This window comes from Meles meles, chromosome 12 (assembly GCF_922984935.1).
Source record: "Meles meles chromosome 12, mMelMel3.1 paternal haplotype, whole genome shotgun sequence".
NCBI lineage: Eukaryota > Metazoa > Chordata > Mammalia > Carnivora > Mustelidae > Meles > Meles meles.
Window position 1 is genome coordinate 67,456,027 of NC_060077.1, and position 19,613 is coordinate 67,475,639.

At 48.0% G+C, this 19,613-nt stretch overlaps 1 protein-coding gene across 1 annotated transcript in view; it reads left to right on the forward strand.

The window, feature by feature from the left end:
* SETBP1 (SET binding protein 1) overlaps nt 1-19,613 on the forward strand; it is a 366,573-nt gene that overhangs the window by 168,356 nt on the left and 178,604 nt on the right. Inside the window, 1 exon segment of the mRNA XM_046025006.1 lies at nt 16,327-16,380. Within this exon segment, the coding sequence (XP_045880962.1) occupies nt 16,327-16,380 (54 nt within the window).

Genomic DNA, 19,613 nt, shown 5'->3' on the forward strand with positions numbered 1-19,613 from the left:
CAATGGACATTCATTCCCCCCCATTTTATTTTCCCACAAATCCTGTGAGCTAGCCAGGAATTTGGGGTCCTCTTTCCAAAATAAGGAAGCTGAAATTCAGACAGGTAAAATCCAGACCTTTCTTCGGGTGCCTATGTGTACCTGTTCTGGATCTGCGGGGCCCAGCCCAAGCTTGGTGCTTCTGCCATGTAATCATCTCTCGGTTCCTCTTTCCCCTCACTGGAGAATGTCCTGAGTACATCTAGTTCCTGATGACGGCCCCATGAAGGCAGCGAGTGCCTGTGTGTCTGCTTTTGTATAAGATTGACCCACTCTGGGGCTGATGGGGTATGAGCAGCTGCTTTGGCTACATCACAAGGCTCAAGGGAGGGAAGAGAGATAAGAGGGATTCGGCACCAAAGCCAAGAGTTCTCTGGGCTGTGAGATACACTAATAAATTTGACCTTGGGGCATTTCATGTTGGGCCAAAAGAGTTTGAAACAGTAATGGGGAATCCCCTGTTTCTAATAAAAGCTTCCACAGAAGAGGCAGCATTTCCATTCACCTCTTACCCACCCTTGCCCTCTGCCCAGGGAGGCACACAGTCAACCTCATGCTGAGGTGGCCACGTAAAACCTAGCTACAGCAGAGCCATGGCCAAACCCCTCCTCACTGCCCACAACCCTCCCACGTGAAAGGATTCTGGAAGGTCACAGGCTTAAGAGCAGGTAGGGGAGAGGAAGGAGTATAAAGCTCATTGCCAGCCATCCCGTCTGGTGATGTGGCACAGGACCACTGAAGTGGTCCGGATTGAGCCTCATCATGCCCCTGATAGACCTCAGGAAGAGGGAGGCAGCCCACCTTTCAGAAGCACGGCCTCCCTGTGCTGCTGACGGCCATTGTTTCATCAACCACCTCTGGGATGTGGGAGGTGCCGGATGTCATCCGCTCTTCATGGGCAAGAAAACAGGGGCTCAGCTGTAAGCGGAGAAGAGCTTTTAGCTGAACTTGACCCTGGCCGACCATCAGGCATGTGTTACTTTGCAGGATACCCTGCCTCACCTGCATTCCCACTTCCCAAGGGAATGCACTGAGCTCTAGAGATGTGACTGGAACAAGGTCATCACACTAAGTAATGCCAGGCTTCGGCTTCAAATTCAGGAGCCCTAACCTCAGTCTAGTTTCTTCTCCCATTATAGATGGTAGGGGCCATTCCGATTTGCAAGCCATTCTCCTGCTTGAGGCCTTTGAGCCTGACGTCCTATCTCCCCCAAGTGCCATTTCCACAGTTCCCAGATTCGCAGCATTGACTGCATTTAGTTGGAATTGCCTCAGGTTCATCTGGCATTTCTCATAGTGTGGATTTCTCAACATAGCGTCCACACGGATGAGCCCCAAACTCCTCGCCCAGGATGCCCTCAGCATACCTAACGTTCTAGGACAAGCTGCTCATCAGTCCACCAAGCCCCTGTGTGCTTCCTGTTCTGTGTCGAAGCTCTTAGTTCCCAACCATACCAGGATGCTCCTGCACTGCCAACTCTTCCCACGCCACCACCCGCCCCAGTCATTCCAGTCTGAACCAGTGGTCGTTCCATTCTTCCAACTTCTTAGGTCAAATCCCTTGGCATCATCCTTCACTTGTGTCTCTCCCACGCACTCCTTGGCTAACCCAACAGCAAATACTGGAGCCTGTTCTCCACGCAGCAGCCAAGGGAACAGCTTCCTGGGGAACTCAGACCATGTCCAGTGTCTGGGCTTCTCCAGTGACTTGCCTATGCCGTTTAGAGTAAGGTACTGTGTCCTAAACGTTGGGATTAATACTTAATGGCTCTGTAGGTTGACTCAACACTCACTGCTAACCACTGTTCCCCCTGCCTTCCCTGCTCTAGCTACACGGGCCTCCTTGCTGTTCTGCCAAGACAGGGAGCACACGTTCATGTCAGTAACTGTCCACATCATGTTGCCTCTGTTCGAAGATTTTTTTTATTTTTTATTTTTTCTTTACTTATTTGACAGAGAGAGAGATTACAAGTAGGCCGAGAGGCAGAGCAGAGAGAGAGGCGAAGGAGGCTCCCCGCTGAGCGGAGAGCCCGATGCCGGGCTCGATCCCAGGACACTGAGATCATGACCTGAGCCGAAGGCAGAGAGGCTTAACCCACTGAGCCACCCAGGCGCCCCCATGTTTCCTCTGTTTGGACTGCTCTTCTCCCAAATAGCCCATGGCTCACTTTCTTACTTCATCCCTACTTTTCCATCCCCCATGGCCTTTCTTCTTTTTCATCTTTTATTAAAATCGACAGCTTACATCATTATTAGTATTCCTATTGTTACCATTTTACTTTATCGTCTGTCTCATTGAAAGCAAGGACTTGGTTTTTTATTGTCATTATTATGACCCCAGTTCCTAGAAAAATAAATATTTATTGCATGAATTTATTGGATGCATATTGGCATCTTTCACATTTATTCCTTTCAGTAGCCGAGCCTGCTGCTCAGCGAGATTTACACAGAGGACATATTAATTCCTAAGGTTGTTGGGATGTGTCATTCCACGCAAGTCACCTGGCCTGGGTTCCAGGCCAGCTGTCAGTGGTCTTTAGCAGGTAGGCCCATGAGTACAGCAGGGGTGTGCTGGATGGAGCCAGCTCATGGTGGCATGAGCCACCTGGGGACATGTGTTCCCAGATCTGCAGTCAGTCTCTTCAGGTCGGTAGCTTCAAACAGCAGGAGAGCTTACACTATGGGAGTTAATTGGCAATGCCTTACACTCAGGTTTTGCTACCTTCCGAGAGTCAGTTATTAAAGATGTGTCAGCACAAGACTGATGGGTAACAATTACTCCTCCCTCTGATACGGGGTGCAGAGGGGGCATTCGTAAGCTACATGGCAATGACACTGGGAACCATATACAGAGAAGGAGAGTTGGAAGCACTTGGGACATTCCACCTGGAGATGTACAGGGCTGATACCTGGAACCAGAAGCGTCCAGGATGGCTCATGGCTGGAGGACTGAGCATACTGGAGCACGTACGAGTGCAAAGCTGAAGAATGCAAGAGAGAGGAGAGGAGGCTAAAATCCTTTGGTTTGGTGTCTCGCTCTATCTTAGGATATGCAGCCTGGAGTAAGTTGATTAGTCCATCTGTTTCCTCATCTGTAAAATGGGGTTCACATTCTCTGCCTGACAGGAAGATCGTGATGGTTTAAAAAAAAAAAAAAAAAGCTGTTAGTTTCTGTTCTTGGGACTCCGGGGCTGAGTTTCAGTGAGGCATAGTTCATCGGAATAAAGGTAGAGTGTGCTCTAGGCTCTTGCTGTGGCACGAAAATAGCCATGCCACTTCCTCTGAAGTGTTCAAGCTGGGTGTCCATCTGTCGGAGAAGTTCGAGAAGGGGATTCCTGCTTTGGAGGGAGGGCTGGATACTCACGCCCCAAGATCCCTTCCACACTAAGACTTCTACAGCCAAGAACATGGCCCTGGGCAGATCACTGACCGATTTTTTTGCCTCATTTCCTCCATCTGTCAAACAAGCAGGATAGTTTCTGTCCCTCTCTGTTTTGTTTTGCTGTTGGGATGATTAAGCGAGATCATCCTTTGAAACATTTTTAGGTCTAGGGAGTAAAAGTATTTATTTTATCCATCTCGTGCTTCCTTCTTGTTATAATAAAAACACTTTATATGTTGAAATAGGGCAATGTTCCCCGGGCTGGGCTATGAAGAATCCCAGCCATGTCTCACCTAGTTGATTACAGAGGAAATAATTAAAAGACAGCCCTGTTGTCAAACTCTTACATTTTATGTGGAAAGAAGCTGTGTGTCTTAGAATTTAGATTCCTGTTAATATCTCACGAGGTCAAGGAAAGCTATAGGGTGACTGGAGAGACGGGGCCCTGGCATTGACATGACTCAGCCTTTGCTATAGCTTTACAGGGGTGAGCTGCTGGGCACAGCGACTTATGGCCTCCCTCCCCTCTTTATAATTTTTTTTTAATAATTATTTTTTTTATAATTATTTTTTAATTTATTTATTTGACAGAGAGAGATCACGAGTAAGCAGAGAGGCAGGCAGAGAGAGAGGAGGAAGCAGGCTCCCCGCTGAGCAAAGAGCCCGATGTGGGGCTCGATCCCAGGACCCTGAGATCATGACCTGAGCTGAAGGCAGAGGCTTAACCCACTGAGCCACCTAGGTGCCCCCCTCCCTCCCCTCTTGTCCCTCGTCCACCCCGGAGTCATCCTTGCTTCATATAGTTCCCATGTCCCAGTGGGTCCTCTGCCCTCCAAATGCAGGGCCTCTCTCAAATTCCTTAGATCTGGAATTTCTTTTTATCCAAAGACTTGCAGACTCTAATTTTTCTTGCCTGGTTAAAAGTGAAACACAGCCAATAGCTATCCTGAGCCTAGTCACACGGTGATTACGACACAACTGATTGACAGTGGGTATTTCCCTGAACCCAGGCTTACGTAGGAAGGGATGTGGAGAGAAACAAGAGGCCGGTTACTGTCTGAAAGACCAGTGAGGGAGGGAAGGCATACATTCTTCTAAAGACACACTTAGGCTTCACTAACTCCTCAGTGCTGCCGGGAGCCCTACTTCTTATCATCCAATTGCTCTACCACGTTCTGTGATATCCCACCCTGAAGGGTGATAGATAGTATGTATGAAGCCAGATAATGGCAGGGCGACTGGTGGGCCCACGCACAGGCTGGCAGAGCTCCTCATGTCAGAGGCGGGGAGGACTAAGAACCAGGTGGAGATGTGACTTGCCTGGGGTCGCACTACCCGTGAATTGCCCAGTATGGCTGCAGAAGTGAGCATCGCCAGTCCCTGTGGTAGGCCCTTTGTGTTTGTGCTATAAATACGTGGCTTGGACCTAAGACTACTAAGGGTCTCAGACTGAGTTAGCAGCCACGTCCAGTCCCACCGATGCAGCATCTGTGTTGTTCATTCATTTTGTTCGTTCTCAGTGGGCAGCATGTGGAGAGGCATCTCCAACAGAGCCAGCCAGAAATTAGGGACAAGTTTGTCCCAGAATGGGTGGATTGGGAATCAGGCACACATGAGACTTGAGGGAGAACAATTTAAAGGATACCTTATTTGCAGAAGAGGTGTGGGTAGATAGAATCCACATTTGCCGGAGCCGCTTCGACAAAGGGGAGACCTCCATTTTCCAAACACCTCCGTCAAACAGTCGTCTTATTCTTGAGAGTGAAACCCCAAGGAACCATTTTTTAGCAAACCATAGTCAAGGCAGGACTGCACGAAACACAAACAGACACATGCACCCCCCCAGGAAACAGCCAAACATTTCCAGAAGTCCTGTATAAAATACAAGAGGGACAGATTTTTACCAAAGTACCAGGGTGCATATATGCCACGGAACCATGCCTCCTTCGAGGTCGTCATGCTAGGGATTCAAATCCTATTTTCTGAAGATGTTCTGCTAGCTAAATATATCAGGGGTCATCTTTAGAAGCTGTGGTAGACCCTGTAGCCTATGGCCAATGGTGAAGAACCACTCTGGAAACAGCCAGGTATCTCCGTCCTCCGAGGACTCCTATCCCAGGGAGTGGTAGGACCAGATGAGGACTCAGCACTCTTAGGGCCTGTAACACTAATGCAAAAGCAGGGCCATTTGTGAAAGAGATTGCACACTGGTTGTGCAAACAGGTTTCAGATGGCAGCTCGAAGAGATTGTCATTTCCACCAAAAGCAAAGCATATAAACGGGCATGTTTCATGAAGAAGAAAATAACCAGATCTTCTTTAAAAATACTTAACTAGTACTCGCTTCAGCAGCATGTATACTAAAACAAAAAAACAAAAAACAAAAAGCTTAACTCATCTTTCTGATGAAAACTGTAAGCAGAGGGATTTGGTAAACAAAGACTGTCTTTCAAATTTTAGTTTGTGAAGATTGTTTCTTGCAAATGAGAAGAACTCTGGTTTCACTTCTCTTATCTTTGGAAAGATGGTTGTCTGTCTCCCCTGAAGATTGTACCTGCTGCCGTCCAGCTCCATCATTCTGTCAGGTGCAGAACTTCCCGGATGACTTCTTCCTCCTGGTCCTCATGCTCTGCTGCATTCAAGGAGGACATAAGCCATACTTCATGCCTAACAGAGATGGAATACTTGGGATTTCCCATTTTTGTGTGTTATTGAAAGTGCCCACCTATGTGACCATGATGATATTATTCTTCTTTGGAATGCAACTATCCCCTTCTCATTACTGGTTTGGTTACCTTTTTTTTTCCCCCCATAAACACCTGCCTCCTTGTGTCTTAGTTGGCATCCCTAAAAGACAGAGATCTTTTCTAGGAGGCAGGAGGTGACCCAAGACAGCATCTAGACCGTTGGTAGCACCACACATATGGAGTAGATAAGAATGAATGTAGGCCTTGCTTTCAAATGGAATTGAGCAGACTCTTGGGATCTGTCGATTACTGTCTTGCAACTTTAAATAAGTTAAGTTTCCCCTCTCTTATTTGTAAAATGGACGGAGTCATGAGGTTCTTGAGAAGGTGTAATGATATGAGCTGATCCCTGGAAAGCACTGATGAGTTTATGGGGATTCCCAGAATCTGTGATGGTGCCTGGATCCTGGCATGCCATTTTTATCTGGAAAGGGAGAAGAAAAGGAGGAGAGAAAGGAGGGAGTGGGGAGAGGGTATAAGCTTGGTTAGGAAGAGAGGATACACATGATAAGTAACAGTGTTTGTGGCAGTGTAAGTGTACGGGGCAGACTCTGGTGAGTCCTTGGTCAGACAGAATTCATGAACAAAAAGCTCCTTTGAAAATGTCATCTTGAGTTCAGAGACATTTGAGAGGAAGATCAAGACAGTAGGCCATTATCTTAGATGCCTGCGCTGTGAGGCTACCCAGGGTTCATTGGAGGCCTGGCTCCTACCTGCATGGCAGGTCATTTGGGGCACAGCTGTCCCTGCTAATGTCCCTGGATGCCTTACCTGGCATGATAGGAATAGAGAAGGCACCAGTCCATGCGGGGACGCCTGAAGGGGGTCATGGATGCCTCAGGCAGGGGACTGGCCTTGTCATGATTCGGCATCATTATCACATTCCAGTGTGGCCACTTTTTGCCTCCAAAACGGTGAATGATTTAACCAGTTTGAGCCTCAGTTTGCTCAACTGTTAACTGTTGAAAACAGCACTGCCCTGTATTGGTAACGTGAATATGAGGAGGGATAATAGAGCTGAGCATCTACTTGGTACAATCACAGGCAAAAGTGGGTCTTGAAAAATAAATTATTTCTCATATTATAATTCCCAGGAGCTCAGGGTAGGCTTTCTGGAGCCGATCCTTCCACTTTACCGGGGGCTTGCAGAAACTGTGGCTGCTCGCATCTACGAGGTTCAGCCATCCCTGGGTCCTGCTTGACGGTTTCCCTTTCAGATGCTCACCTGTAACCATGATTAATTGCTCTAGATTTGGCCCGAGGGACCCTGATTCTCAGCCAAATTGGCTACACCGAGCTGAGAAGAGCTTTTGATTCTAGTGCTCAGACCCTCTCTGAAACAAGCACCTTCTGACTTTTCCATTCTCTGCTGTAAGTGAGCCCAGGGGTGTAAATCAATTTCCTGGGATTCGCCAAGGAGACGCATTTGAAAGCTTTAATACTAGTTTTAAAGCCAAGCGAGCAGATCATCTGGTCAGTTCTAAGCAGAAACTCAGCAAACGATGAGAAGGAGACAAGGGTAGATTCCCTCCCTGCCTCAGCACCCAGCCCCGCCTGGCATATGGTCAGTGAAGGGAACCTCCATTACTGGCCTTCTACGGACTTTGCAAACAGCCCACAGAGGATTGCGATGTGATTTCTTTTTTTTTTTTTTTTAAGATTTTATTTATTTATTTGACAGAGAGATGACAAGTAGGCAGAGAGGCAGGCAGAGTGAAAGGGGTGAAGCAGGCTCGCTGCCGAGCAGAGAGCCTGATGCGGGGCTCGATCCCAGAACCCCGGGATCATGACCTGAGCCGAAGGCAGAGGCTTTAAACCACTGAGCCATCCAGGCGCCCCGCGATGTGATTTCTTCATTTCATTTGAAGGGAAGGACCTACAGCCCAGATTGTGTTTCTGAGAAGCGGCATATCTTTAGCTCCTTCCTTTCCTGGTAAATTAGTTATGCTTTCTTAAGCATGTAGCTTGCGGAACTTCAGATGAAGACAGCAGACATCACTGCCGGCAGAGAGCATAAAGAGAGGAAGAGAACACATTTTCCTGATGAGTAACTCATGGCAAGTATTAAAGGCTGTGTTCCTAAAATGAGGTCTAATGTGTTCTTAAAATGAGTTCTAAAGGTTAATTCTCTTTTCCCCAGGTATGTTCTGTTAGCACCGTGAATGGTGCGTTCCCCTATCTAAGGGCCTTATCTTTTAAGATAAGAGTTTTCAAAATTTCTTTTTAACAAAGCTTTAAATCATCTTAGCATGGAAGTACAATACAAAATACCAGTGGAGGTTATGCTGCCCCGGATAAGGTGGGTGGGAGGTTGCAACGCCCCACCTCAGCTCTAGTCCCTCACCTGCTCAGAGTCCCCAGGACCCTTCTGTGGAATCCGGGGCTCCTCGGGGTACACTTTGAGAAGCACTGTTCTCCAAGTTTGTTTTGCATGGTTCACTTTGAGGTGTCAGCATCGCAGAGGATGCGATGGAACCTCTGATAACACACATTCCCCAAAGAGCAGGGCTCAGAGCCTTAAGATGGAGTGAAAAAGAACATGAGTCAGCCAAATGAGGTTCCACAGACGTTCTGCCTTCTACTGGTTGTTACCTTCAGAAATGACTTAACCTCTGCGCTTTACCAAAACCCTTAAGAAATGGGGCTGTGAACACCCATGTCACGTGTCACCAATTTATACCAGGTTGACCTTGGTAAACTTCCGACCCAACGCCACACAAAATGGTCTCTACGACATCTGTTTTTCCTGGTCTGAGGAACAAGGTGTTTAAAAACAATTCTAATGGGAATTTCAAAAAAGGTGGGACAAGCTTCTACAAGTTCACCAGTTTGAAGTGACATAAAATAAGACTCATTGTCTCAGGGAGTTCTAGATTAGAGTCCTCTTCTGTCATTAGGTGTCTGTGGTTATAGCTCTGATCTACAAGAAGAAGGATTAAAGACATTCCCACTCAGAAGTGCAAATAGTTGTAACTTGACAAGAACCAAATGCACATACTGCATTGAGAACGTAGGCTCTATGTGCAAGGTTATGCATGGAATTAAAAAAAAAAAAAGGAGTAAGCTCTTTTGGCTGTGTACCTAGGGGATTTTGTTAGAGATCTCACCTGTAAATGTTAGAACCCCATCATTAAGAAAAATAAATAAGAAATCAAGACCAGGCCTGCTTGGCATTATATTCAGTTATTATTAGTCATCCTTACTGCTCTCTGGGCAGGGATTCCATAGCTAAGGCTGGAGCTGTCAGTGGTTTCAGGTTCAACCTTTAAAATTCCATGAGAGCTGAGGGCTGAGGGCTTTTAGCAAAGGGACCATCAGCCAGACCAAGATGGCAGCTTTAAGTGTGTTACTTGCTTATTAGGCTGATGGGAAGCCAGCTGTGTGGCTTCTATGTCACACACCCCAAGTGTCTTGGCAGGTGGACTAATGCTTTCGGAATCGTAAGGTTGTTCACTTGGAGCTCGAATGCGGAGATGACTGCAGGCTTCCTGGATGATGAACCCATGTAGCAGTCCGAGTGACCATCTGCCTAAGTTCCTGTTTGCATAGCGGTCCAGTAGTGGAGAGGGGTATGAGACCATCCCACCGCCTTTCCTTCCATCCTTTTGATTAGGGATTCATCCAGAGGGTAGAAGTATGTGTCTTGCAGGGAGAGTTGCTGGGAAAGAGAAGAGGGAAGAAACTAGAGACGGTCTGTTCCATCTCTTTTTCATCCCTAAGCTAAGGACACTTTGGGCTGCTGGGAGCGTAGGGCCAGAGAGAACATAGCATTCATCTATAGCAGTTAAAGAAGACCTGGACAGATGAAGTGTGAGCCCATGACAGATCCCCCCATCATGCATTGAGCTGGGACCGGGCTGGGACGTGAGTCTTCCTCCTCTGAGTCTAACGAATGGCCTTTTGTACAGCAGTGGCCGTTTATCGGCCCCATGGGGAGAGGCAACCTGACGGTTCCATTTCACCTCCCTTTTCCACTTTCCACGTTTTCTTCTGTGGTCCCCGTGGAGCCGTGGGCTCACTGCTGGTGGGTGCTTCCAGAGCCCGCTGCTTCACGGATATCACCTTCACCTTCTTCCCTTTTTTTCTGTCTTAACCGCGACTCACCTTGCAGCACTCCCCAGCCCTTTCAGAGTCTCCCGGTCCTCCATGTGAGGGTACCTGAGACTTTCTCCCAGTTGCATACACAGAATTGGTTTTGTTCCAGAATATCCATTGGGTGACTCGCAATCTTTCTGAGCCTCAGTTTCCTTTTGCCAAGTTAGAGTGTGGGGCTTGTTGGTTTCTGACACCCTCCGTCACACATTTGCCTGGGTATTTGTCTCAGCTTGCTAGGACAGAGGCTGTCCTGAATTGTGTGCGCGGAGGGGCTGGGTTGGGATGGGGTTTAGTTTCCATCCTGCAGACGAAGGAGGAAGCAGGTGACACTTCACAAAGTAAAGAGGGAGAAAAAGATCCACTTCCTACAAAATAGGAAAGGGGAACAGGTTGAATGTGTGTGTGTAAAGGGGGTTAAGTAGAAGAGCTTTTTTTTTTTTTCCCTTTGAGAGAGAGAGCAAGGGGGTGGGGGGAGGGGCAGAAGGAGAGGGAGAGAGAATCTCCAGCAGACGCCCGCTGAGCACGGAGTCCAACATGGGGCCATCTCAGGACCCTGAGATCATGACCTCGCCGAAATCAAGAGTCAGATGCTTAACAGACTGAGCCACCCGGGCATTCCTTAAGTAGATGTTTTATTTAATGAAAGGGTGGTATATTTAAACATAATTTTTAAATGGAGCATTTATTTCCCCAAAGCCATCTTTGCTCTGTTCTTTTATCTCTCTGCCTACCTGCCCATGCGTCCATGCATGCAAGCATCCATCCGCCCATCCGTCTATCCATCTGTCCATCTCCCATGCCATCATTTATCTCTCTGGCCCACAAGGGAGGAACTATGGGGGAAGAACAAATGACCTAGAGGATCCTCAGTGCAACCAGCCTTCAGTTTGTCCAGCTGCATGTCTGCAAGGTTGAGATCCTTCTGGACAGATGTCCAGGGTGACCCATATCCCCCTCCTTTTGTGTCAGTGACCCCATTCCCAGATGCATGTTCCCCAGATCAGCCTGGGGGATTGGTGGGGATGTATTAGGCTGCACCCACCCCGGATGAGATGTGTCCTTTTGGCAAGGGGCCAGGAGAGGGGAAATGATGTTCCTGGGGCAGGCAGGCAGAGGGAGAGGGGGAGCCACCTCCTCTCCTCCTCTGAGGAAAGATTTGGATGCTGTAGAAGTTAGCTGGGGGAAGGGCAGCTGCTTGAGGGGCAATCCTAGAGGGCACAAGATGGTGCTGTCTGCAGCTAGTTGGATGGTGAGGGAAGCAAAGGGAGACACCCCCCCCCCCACTCCCACGCAGAGAGCTGGGTGGTGGAAGCAGAGCCCTACAGCTTCCTTGGTCTTCCTCTCTGCTCCCTAACCCCCACCCCTCAGGCTTGGAGAGACCAAAAAAAAAAAAAAACAAAAAATAAAAAAACACCCCACAACTGTGCCAAGAGAGAAATTGCAGCTCCTCAAAAATGGAAAGCAGGGTCATCATCCTAATATTTTGAATGCGGACTGTTCCAGAGAACAGCAAGACGTGTCAGGAATGAGAATGGTCTGAGACAGGGCCCCAGGAACACTGCCCACTCTGCCAGGGAGATGAAAGAATTTTCTCTTTCCTTTGCCTTTTAAATGTAATTCTGTCTGCCCTTCTCCCCCAACACCCGCTCAACCCTCTCGCTGGGAGCGGTGCAGACATTTAGCAGTCCTGGGAAAAGGCAGGATCCTTTTCATTAACTTCAGCCTGATTGAAGTCCCCAGAGCCATGCAGATTGCATTTTCCTCCCTCTCTGCCTCCCTGTCATGGATCGCTCCCTGCACAGCCAGACGGCTCTGGGCAGGGGGCATTTCTCCAGGGGGACAGAATGAGGCCATCTCTGAGGAGGGGGATGGTTTGGGGAGGGTCTGGGATCAGTGCTTTTCAGGGCAGTGGCTTTGTGGAGAGACACGCTCGTGTCTTCTTGCCCAGGCCTCAGTTTCCCCTGTACTGTGCGCACATGTTATCATGGAGGCAGGCAGGTAGCCCCCTCTGTCTGGGGTTAGGGGTTCCTGTAGTAGAGGGACTGGAGGTTAGAGGCCTCAACCGGGGATGACTAGGTTAACTAGCCGTGGGATCTTGAGAAGTCGCTTATCAACTTCTGCAAAATAAGAACTTAGTCCGGAAGGTTTAAATTTTTTCTAGGGACAGAACGTTTGACTCCCAATTAATTTGTGTATGTGAAAGAGCAGAGCGGAGCTGCCATGGTTGAAGGGAAGGAGAGGTGGACATGGTGGGGGCTCTCGGGCTCAACGACCTGCTCTCGCTCCAGTTCCCGGGAAGAGGTGGCTTCTGACTGCGCTGGGGACACAGTGGTTTTTCTCATCCACCCAGAGAACTTCAGCTGTCTCCTTCAGGTCCTGAAACTCTTTGGGGGTCCAGATCTAGATGGGCTGTGATTGCAGAATACAGGAGGACTTCCTGTTCTGTATTTCTAAGCCCCATCTAAGCACAGTCCTTCAGTGCCAAGGGCCAGCCCTCTCCCCTTCCTGGGTGCAGAAGGTGTAGATGTTTAGGAAATAATCAGCTGTATAAAGGGGAGCGGTCAAGGAGCAAGGTCGGTGTTTGGCCCAAGAGCTCATGTGTTTGGTTGGAGCAAGGGTAAAAGCCAGGAGCCAGGCCGGCAGGGGGTCCTCACTGGGTGCTGGGGAGAAGCAGACTTCCACACACCCTCATTCAGGAACCCTTGAAGCAGGAGGTCACTAGGTTTGCCTTTGGCTCCTTCCCAGGTCAGATAACACCTGAAGTGCATGCTAGATTGTGAGGAAGTAGTTCAGAATCCCCCAAGGTAAGGAATTCAAGAATTCTAGAAGTTACTTGATAACCACACCTTACAGCTCATCACTGCCTTCCCTAAACCCACCTTGGCTAAGCTAACACATCTAAAGGGCCCTGGTCCCGTTGTACTGTTTCATCCTCAGGAAGGGCAGCTCCCCCTCTCCCTGTGGTAGTGGGTTGCTTCACTGCTCAACCTCTTCCTCTTTCATCCTGTCTTTCCTTCAATTTAACCTTTGACACCTACACTGAAATATATGCCAATAGTCACGCATAAATACAGCGGCAAGAGAAGACCTTGCTCTCATCGTGTAAGTTAATTAATTCATTCAAATTATCTGAGTGCCTACTTCATACAGGAAATGCTCTAGATACTGAGTGCCATTTCCTCTTGTCGACTTGAGGGGTGTCACAAGCACTCTCTCACACTTCTGCTCTCCAGGCTCAGCAACTGGGCCATTCTCGCTCTCACCTCTGGGTTGACAATATTCCCCCACTTTCCTTTTAAGTCATTTGGCCAACAGGTATTTATTGCCTAATCACCTGCCTAGACCTCATCACTTTAAGGAATGCAGAAATTACATATGATATAAATCACGGTATTGTTGGGCATGGTTTTGTTAGGTGAAGAAATAAAAAAATACACATAACAGCACAAAACAGATCCCTTAAATCATTAAGAAGTAAATTGCATGCATCTGGTTTCCTTTAAGAGAAGGGAAGAGGTTATAAGGCTTCCAGGAAGGTAGGATAGATAGATCCTAATTTTTTGAGCTAGGGACGTGACAAGTAATAACCAAAGATGCCATGTCTCTATATCCAGACAGATGGATCTGGCAAGTCCTCAATCCCAAAACTGCTGACACGAGGGAAAAGTGCATATGTTGAGATGCCTTGAACATGCTTGTGGTTGATTTCCAGATGAAGCGTCTCAGAACTAGGAGGAAGTAGATGTTCTGTCTCACACCTTCTCTCTATCTGGTGAACTCTGTTAAGGGGTGGGGGCGGGGAGGGAGGGTAGAAAGATGCCTGCCTGCTGGATTCCAAAGGCCTGGAGAATTCGACACTTGGTCCTATATGCTAACACATGTTGGTGGCTCTGCCCTTGCAAAGGTCACGCCCATGTTCAAACCTCCCTCTGATTTTTCTGTTCCTCCTCTCCACTCCATCCTAACCTTTGCTCAGCTCAAGTTAGAGGCCTAGACGTCATCGTTAAGATCTGAAGAGTAGACGGTCATTGCCAGTGAAATGAAAGAATGTCTGGAAGAAGGGTCAAATAATGGTCATTCTTAGCAGCTTGCTTTATGTTACTGCCTATGGCTCATTGACTAAGAAAGTAGCACTCACCCTTTTCTGCTACACATGGCACCGCAACAGATTATCTCCAGCATGCCATCGTCGAGAGGCATTGTTGTATGGAAGAGAGAGGATGAGTTTTGGGAAAATACAGTTTTGGATTTAAATCCCAAATACAAGTACTACCCGCGTGAGCTAGAAAATGCTATTTATCCTCCACGAAGTCTCAGTTTTCCCCTCCGTAAAGTGGAGCTGCTGTCTATCTCATGTGGCAGTTGTTAGGTTAAAAAAGAGAAAACACGGGAAGCAGCAACCACTCTGCTGGCCGCCGCCGCCATCCTTGACCCTCTGTGTCTCCTAATTTCCTCCTTAACGTGTGCCGTGGCTGATGCCAAGGGAGCTTGGTGAGGACGGGCACATCCCTTGTCCACGTCTCGATTCCATAGCTGCCTCACCTGAACTGCCTTGTCCTGCTGCCTTTCCATTTGCAAGACTCGGTTCAAACTCCGTCTTCTTTCAACAGCACCCCCTACCCTCACCCCCGACCCCCGACCTCTCTTGCTCTATGCACGCACAGTTTGATGCTTCCGCTCTACTCCTACCCTCTGCTCGCACTGACATACACATATCTAGTCCTTTGATGCAACTGCAGGTTCCTTAAAGGCGGGGACTGTCTTATGATTCAGTTTGGTGCTCAGTGACTAGTCAAGTGCCCTCATGGCTTGTTGCTTGGCTGTTCTATAAGAAACAGAGGGGCCAAACTGACTGGCTGGCTGTCACGACAAATGCCACCTTCTCAGGGCACCTGCAGCCTGGGGAGCCTAGCCGTCAGGACTGCGCGTGAGGACAGAGGTCTAGCGTGCACATTCTCCACCTCACTTCAGCTCTGTGCTGGAGTTAGCACCACTTCCTGTATCATTTTTGGCAAAGTGATATCAAGAAGCTGAGCAGCCCCACTGAGCTTTCCTGAAGGCTGGAGGCACTGGAACCCAGTGTGACTCCCTCTCTTTCTTGAACCAAACAAAATATTGTTCCAGCAAACATGAAATCTTTCCTATTTTTCACAAACGCTCTCCAGGCCTAACAAAGCTAGCAGTCACACTCCTTGAATCAAAATAAGCATCTGCCTTTTTTCTCTTGATCCTACAATTTCGCAGCGTTTTTGAGCAACAATAAAGAATGTGATTATTTTAGTAATTAATCGTATGCTTCTATCTAGTACTAGCTTTCTGGAGAGGATGCAAAAATATCAAAACATGAACTTGACCCTTTAATATTGATTAAACACAGAGACACGGAAAATATCTAAACCTGACTCTTCTCTTCCAATATTGTACATGACAGTTTGAGGCATAAGCTGTGAACACCTAAATAGTCTGTAAGATCAAAGGTAATATCTGATGAAGGGAAACTGAGTCACATGCAGGTGGGCAAAGGGAAGGGTTATTTTTACTGGTCCAATTGAAGAAAAAGAAAAAGAAAGAAGCGGGGGAGGGCCAGAGAAGAGGGAAGGGGAAGAGGGAGAGGAAGAGGAAGAAGCAGCCCTCCCAAGGAGATGGCCTGTAACTGTATCTTTAGCTTTGGTATCACAGACTACTTTGATTGTAGGAAGAAAGTAAGGGACCCTCTAAGGAAGTGTTATACATCTATAAATTCCTGCACAATTTCAGGAGCCTATGGACCTGCTGAAGTCCACACATAGTCCCTGATCTCTAATTTAAGACCATTTGTAGAATTGGTGGCGCATAGAGAGAGGGCAGCAGAGGGAGATCAAATCAGAGGTGTGGTGGACACAAGATGAGAAGGCTGTTGGGTCTAGCTTCCTAGCCCAGAAATACCACGTTTGCCTTTTGCAATTATGCTTCTCGAGCTCCAGATCTGGGCAGTGGTGAGTCCATTGCCGATCAGTGGTCCTGGGGATACTGTGTGCAGACTTGGGAAAGTATCACTCAGGAAGACTCCTTTGTTCTCTTCCAGCTCCTCACAGCCAGTGACCTTGCAGCCAGCGACCTCAAAGGATTTCAGCCACAGGTGAGTCCACTGATGCTTTTGTGAAGCTCGGGAGAGTGAAATGCCCCATAGTTGGGTTGTGAGCAAACGAAGCAGGGGCCAGGGCAGAAACCCCCATAATGGATCTCCAGTTTCTCTGACAGTCTGACACTGTCAACCTTGACAATGACCTGGTAGCTTGCCCTCTCCTTCCAGCTTCTCCCTCCTGTCTTTGCCAACAAAACCACTTCTTTCTGCTCTCTCTCAATATTTTATAGTTGGGGGGGAAGTGAAGGCCAAGATGGCTGCAATTGATGCATGGTGGTGGCAGCCTAGCAGAGGAAGATGCTAACCCAAGGGGTGGGGGCTGGAGCTAGACTTCTCCCTGTATTGCTCTTTTTGGAGACACTATACTTCCATTTCCAAACTCTTCGTGTGCAAATGACTTAGAGTCAAGCTGTGGCACCAGGTTAATCTGAGAGTCTCCACAGGCAGTTGGTTGTGTTTTGCTGATCAGGGGGAAGTAATGGGCCCCCATCGTCTCTGGCTGCAATGCTGTTTGGAGGTCATGGGAGGGAGCAGGCAAGGGCTCTCTGAGGACCTCCTTGGTGTTGGTAAAGATGGGAAATCACCCTCCATGTCTTTGGAAGGGGACTCCTGTCAGTGCAGGAACACGTAAGCATTTCCACACAGACACACAAATACACAGCAGACACACAGAGGTTCCTGTGTTCCCCACACACCCCAGTGGAGATAGAGCATGTATACAAAGAGAGGTAAACCCAAGAGAGATAGCTGTGGTCCTCCACACTGACCCTGTCCTTCCTTCAATATGAACCTCTCTGTCACCTTTCCAACTCAGTGCCTGCCTTAAGGTTCCCATTGTTCCATACGTCTCTGAGGAGATACCGTCTCATGGCGGACACCTTCTGGGACAAAGCAAGTCATTTTGTAACAGCAAGAATTCCGTGTATTTGGCAATGTTTTCTTCTTTAAATCTGTTTCACATCCAAGAGCTCACCATGCCCTCACTATCCTATGTGGGGTACATCCTATGTGTCCCCTTTTACTGCAGGGGCACTGAGGACTGGGGTCCTGGTAAGAAATGGCCCCCGATCACACAGAGCTGGCGAACAAAGAGTGGAAAGTAAGGGGTTCGAGAAAGAGAATGTACAAAACAAAGGGCTCCAAGGGTGAGAGTCAAAGATGAGTCCCTGCACTGGTTTAGGGTGTGGTGTCCTTCTGTCCACCCTTGTTGATCCATTGTTGATGCAACAAGGTTTTAAAAATAGATAGCCAGCAAGCCTTCCGGCAACTGCTGACAACAGATAATCACTTATTCACACCAGTTTGCAGGTGAGCTAAAGGAACGTGACAAAAAAAAACATAAGAAAATTAACACTGACCCATACCCCCGTCCATGGCTACACTCACAGGCAGGAGAATCCCAGCTAAAGATTCATTTTCACCCAAAAATTTATAACAAAAAAAAAAAGAGGAAAAAAAGGCTTGTGTGGTGTTTTGTGGCTTGAAAAGGCACATGGTAGAGACTGAGTTTGAAGAAGGGTTGTGTGAGTGTTTGTGTTTGTCTGTGTGTGCATATGGTTTTGGCATCGATTCTTTCTGAGGTGGTCATATTCTTGCCATGTCTGTTGAGCCACATTTCTAGATACTAGATTTAAAGCAAATTGTTAAGGAAGGAAAAGTTAGCTCTAGCTGGGGTGCGTCCATCACATGAGGCCATGACGCTAGAAAGAGACAACCCCACCATAGCTGGTGCAGACGACTCACTCCCTTGCTTCTCTCTGACCTTTCCACATTATTCCATTTGTGTGTCATTCCCCTGAGGCGGGAGACATAAATGCATATTTTTCACTCCTCAGGATACATGTTCCCAAGGCCGGGAAGCCCTGGGAATCTTGTGACCAGAGCGTAATGTCCAGATCAAAGTTAATTCTCCAGTGTTACTCCCAAATCAAAAAGGCCCGGATGTGTCTCCGGTCAACCCACCCTTTTGGGTGCTTTTCTGAACAGAAGCAGAACTGTTAAGGGAATTGTTGCCCACCCGGTATGGGCTACCTTCTCTCAGCCCCACTGCTCCAAATTGTTGGCGTCTGTTGTTATTTTCCTCCTTTTTAAAAAAAAAAAAATATTTTATTTATTTATTTGACAGAGAGAGAGAGAGAGAGAGAGATCACAAGTAGTCAGAGAGGCAGGCAGAGAGAGAGGAGGAAGCAGGCTCCCCGCTGAGCAGAGAGCCCGATGCGGGGCTCGATCCCAGAACCCTGAGATCATGACCTGAGCCGAAGGCAGAGGCTTAACCAACTGAGCCACCCAGGCGCCCCATTTTCCTCTTTTTTGTTTCAGATGAAACAGAGCCCCATGCATCCTGATGTCCGCAGTAATTCATGGACACATTCCCTTCCAGGAAGTGTGGTGGACTTCCATGGGGCGGCGGGTGGAGGGAGCTCACTGAGACCCCGAGGACCCCCTGCATCCCCCGGGGTCACTGCAGACAGAGAAATCTGTCAGCTTTCACAGGATTCACACTTACCAAGTGCATCTAAAGGGTTTTCTTTTCCTCGCTGCCTGTTCCTGCCACAGCCGCTTAGGGAAAAGAGCCACAATGTCCTCGCAAATCTTTGACAGTCCTCAGCTTTGAAAGTGTGGAGTGGCAACTGTCTTGCATTAGACTGGCGTGTCCCTTTGTCTCTGTACTTTCTGCATCCACAGAGAGGAGAGGAGGGTAAGGAAGTGACTGTCTGTCTTTCTGTCCATGATTACTGGTTTGTAAAGACCACATGTTCATTCCTGGAAATAGGCACATTACTTCCAAGGACGAGCCTGATGGCAGATGCTGAGCTTCCAAGGCTGGTGGAATAGCAGCGAGTGTTCTCCCCGGGCTGGTTCTTCACTTGGCCTCTGCACCGCACAAGGGAGAACCATCTCCCAGAGTCAAGCCGGGGCTGACAGGTGGCTGTTCCCAGCAAGTTTTAAAGGTTCAGGTGGAAAAGCTTCTGGAATTCACCTCTAACCCCCCAGGTCCTCCTCTTCCATTTGGTTCCCACCCAAAACACATCTTTAGTTTCTGTTCTCTTATTAGTTTTGCCTTTTGAAGGAGCAGACACAGTGAGTCTTCTTTTCTTCTTGTCTTTGGATGGTTGCAAATGAGGACCCTCATGCCCTTTGTGCAATCTTCCCTCTCTACCCTCCATGAGAATAAAAACAGGTATCTTATTTAAAATCCACCAATCATATGCTTTCTTCTCCATTCT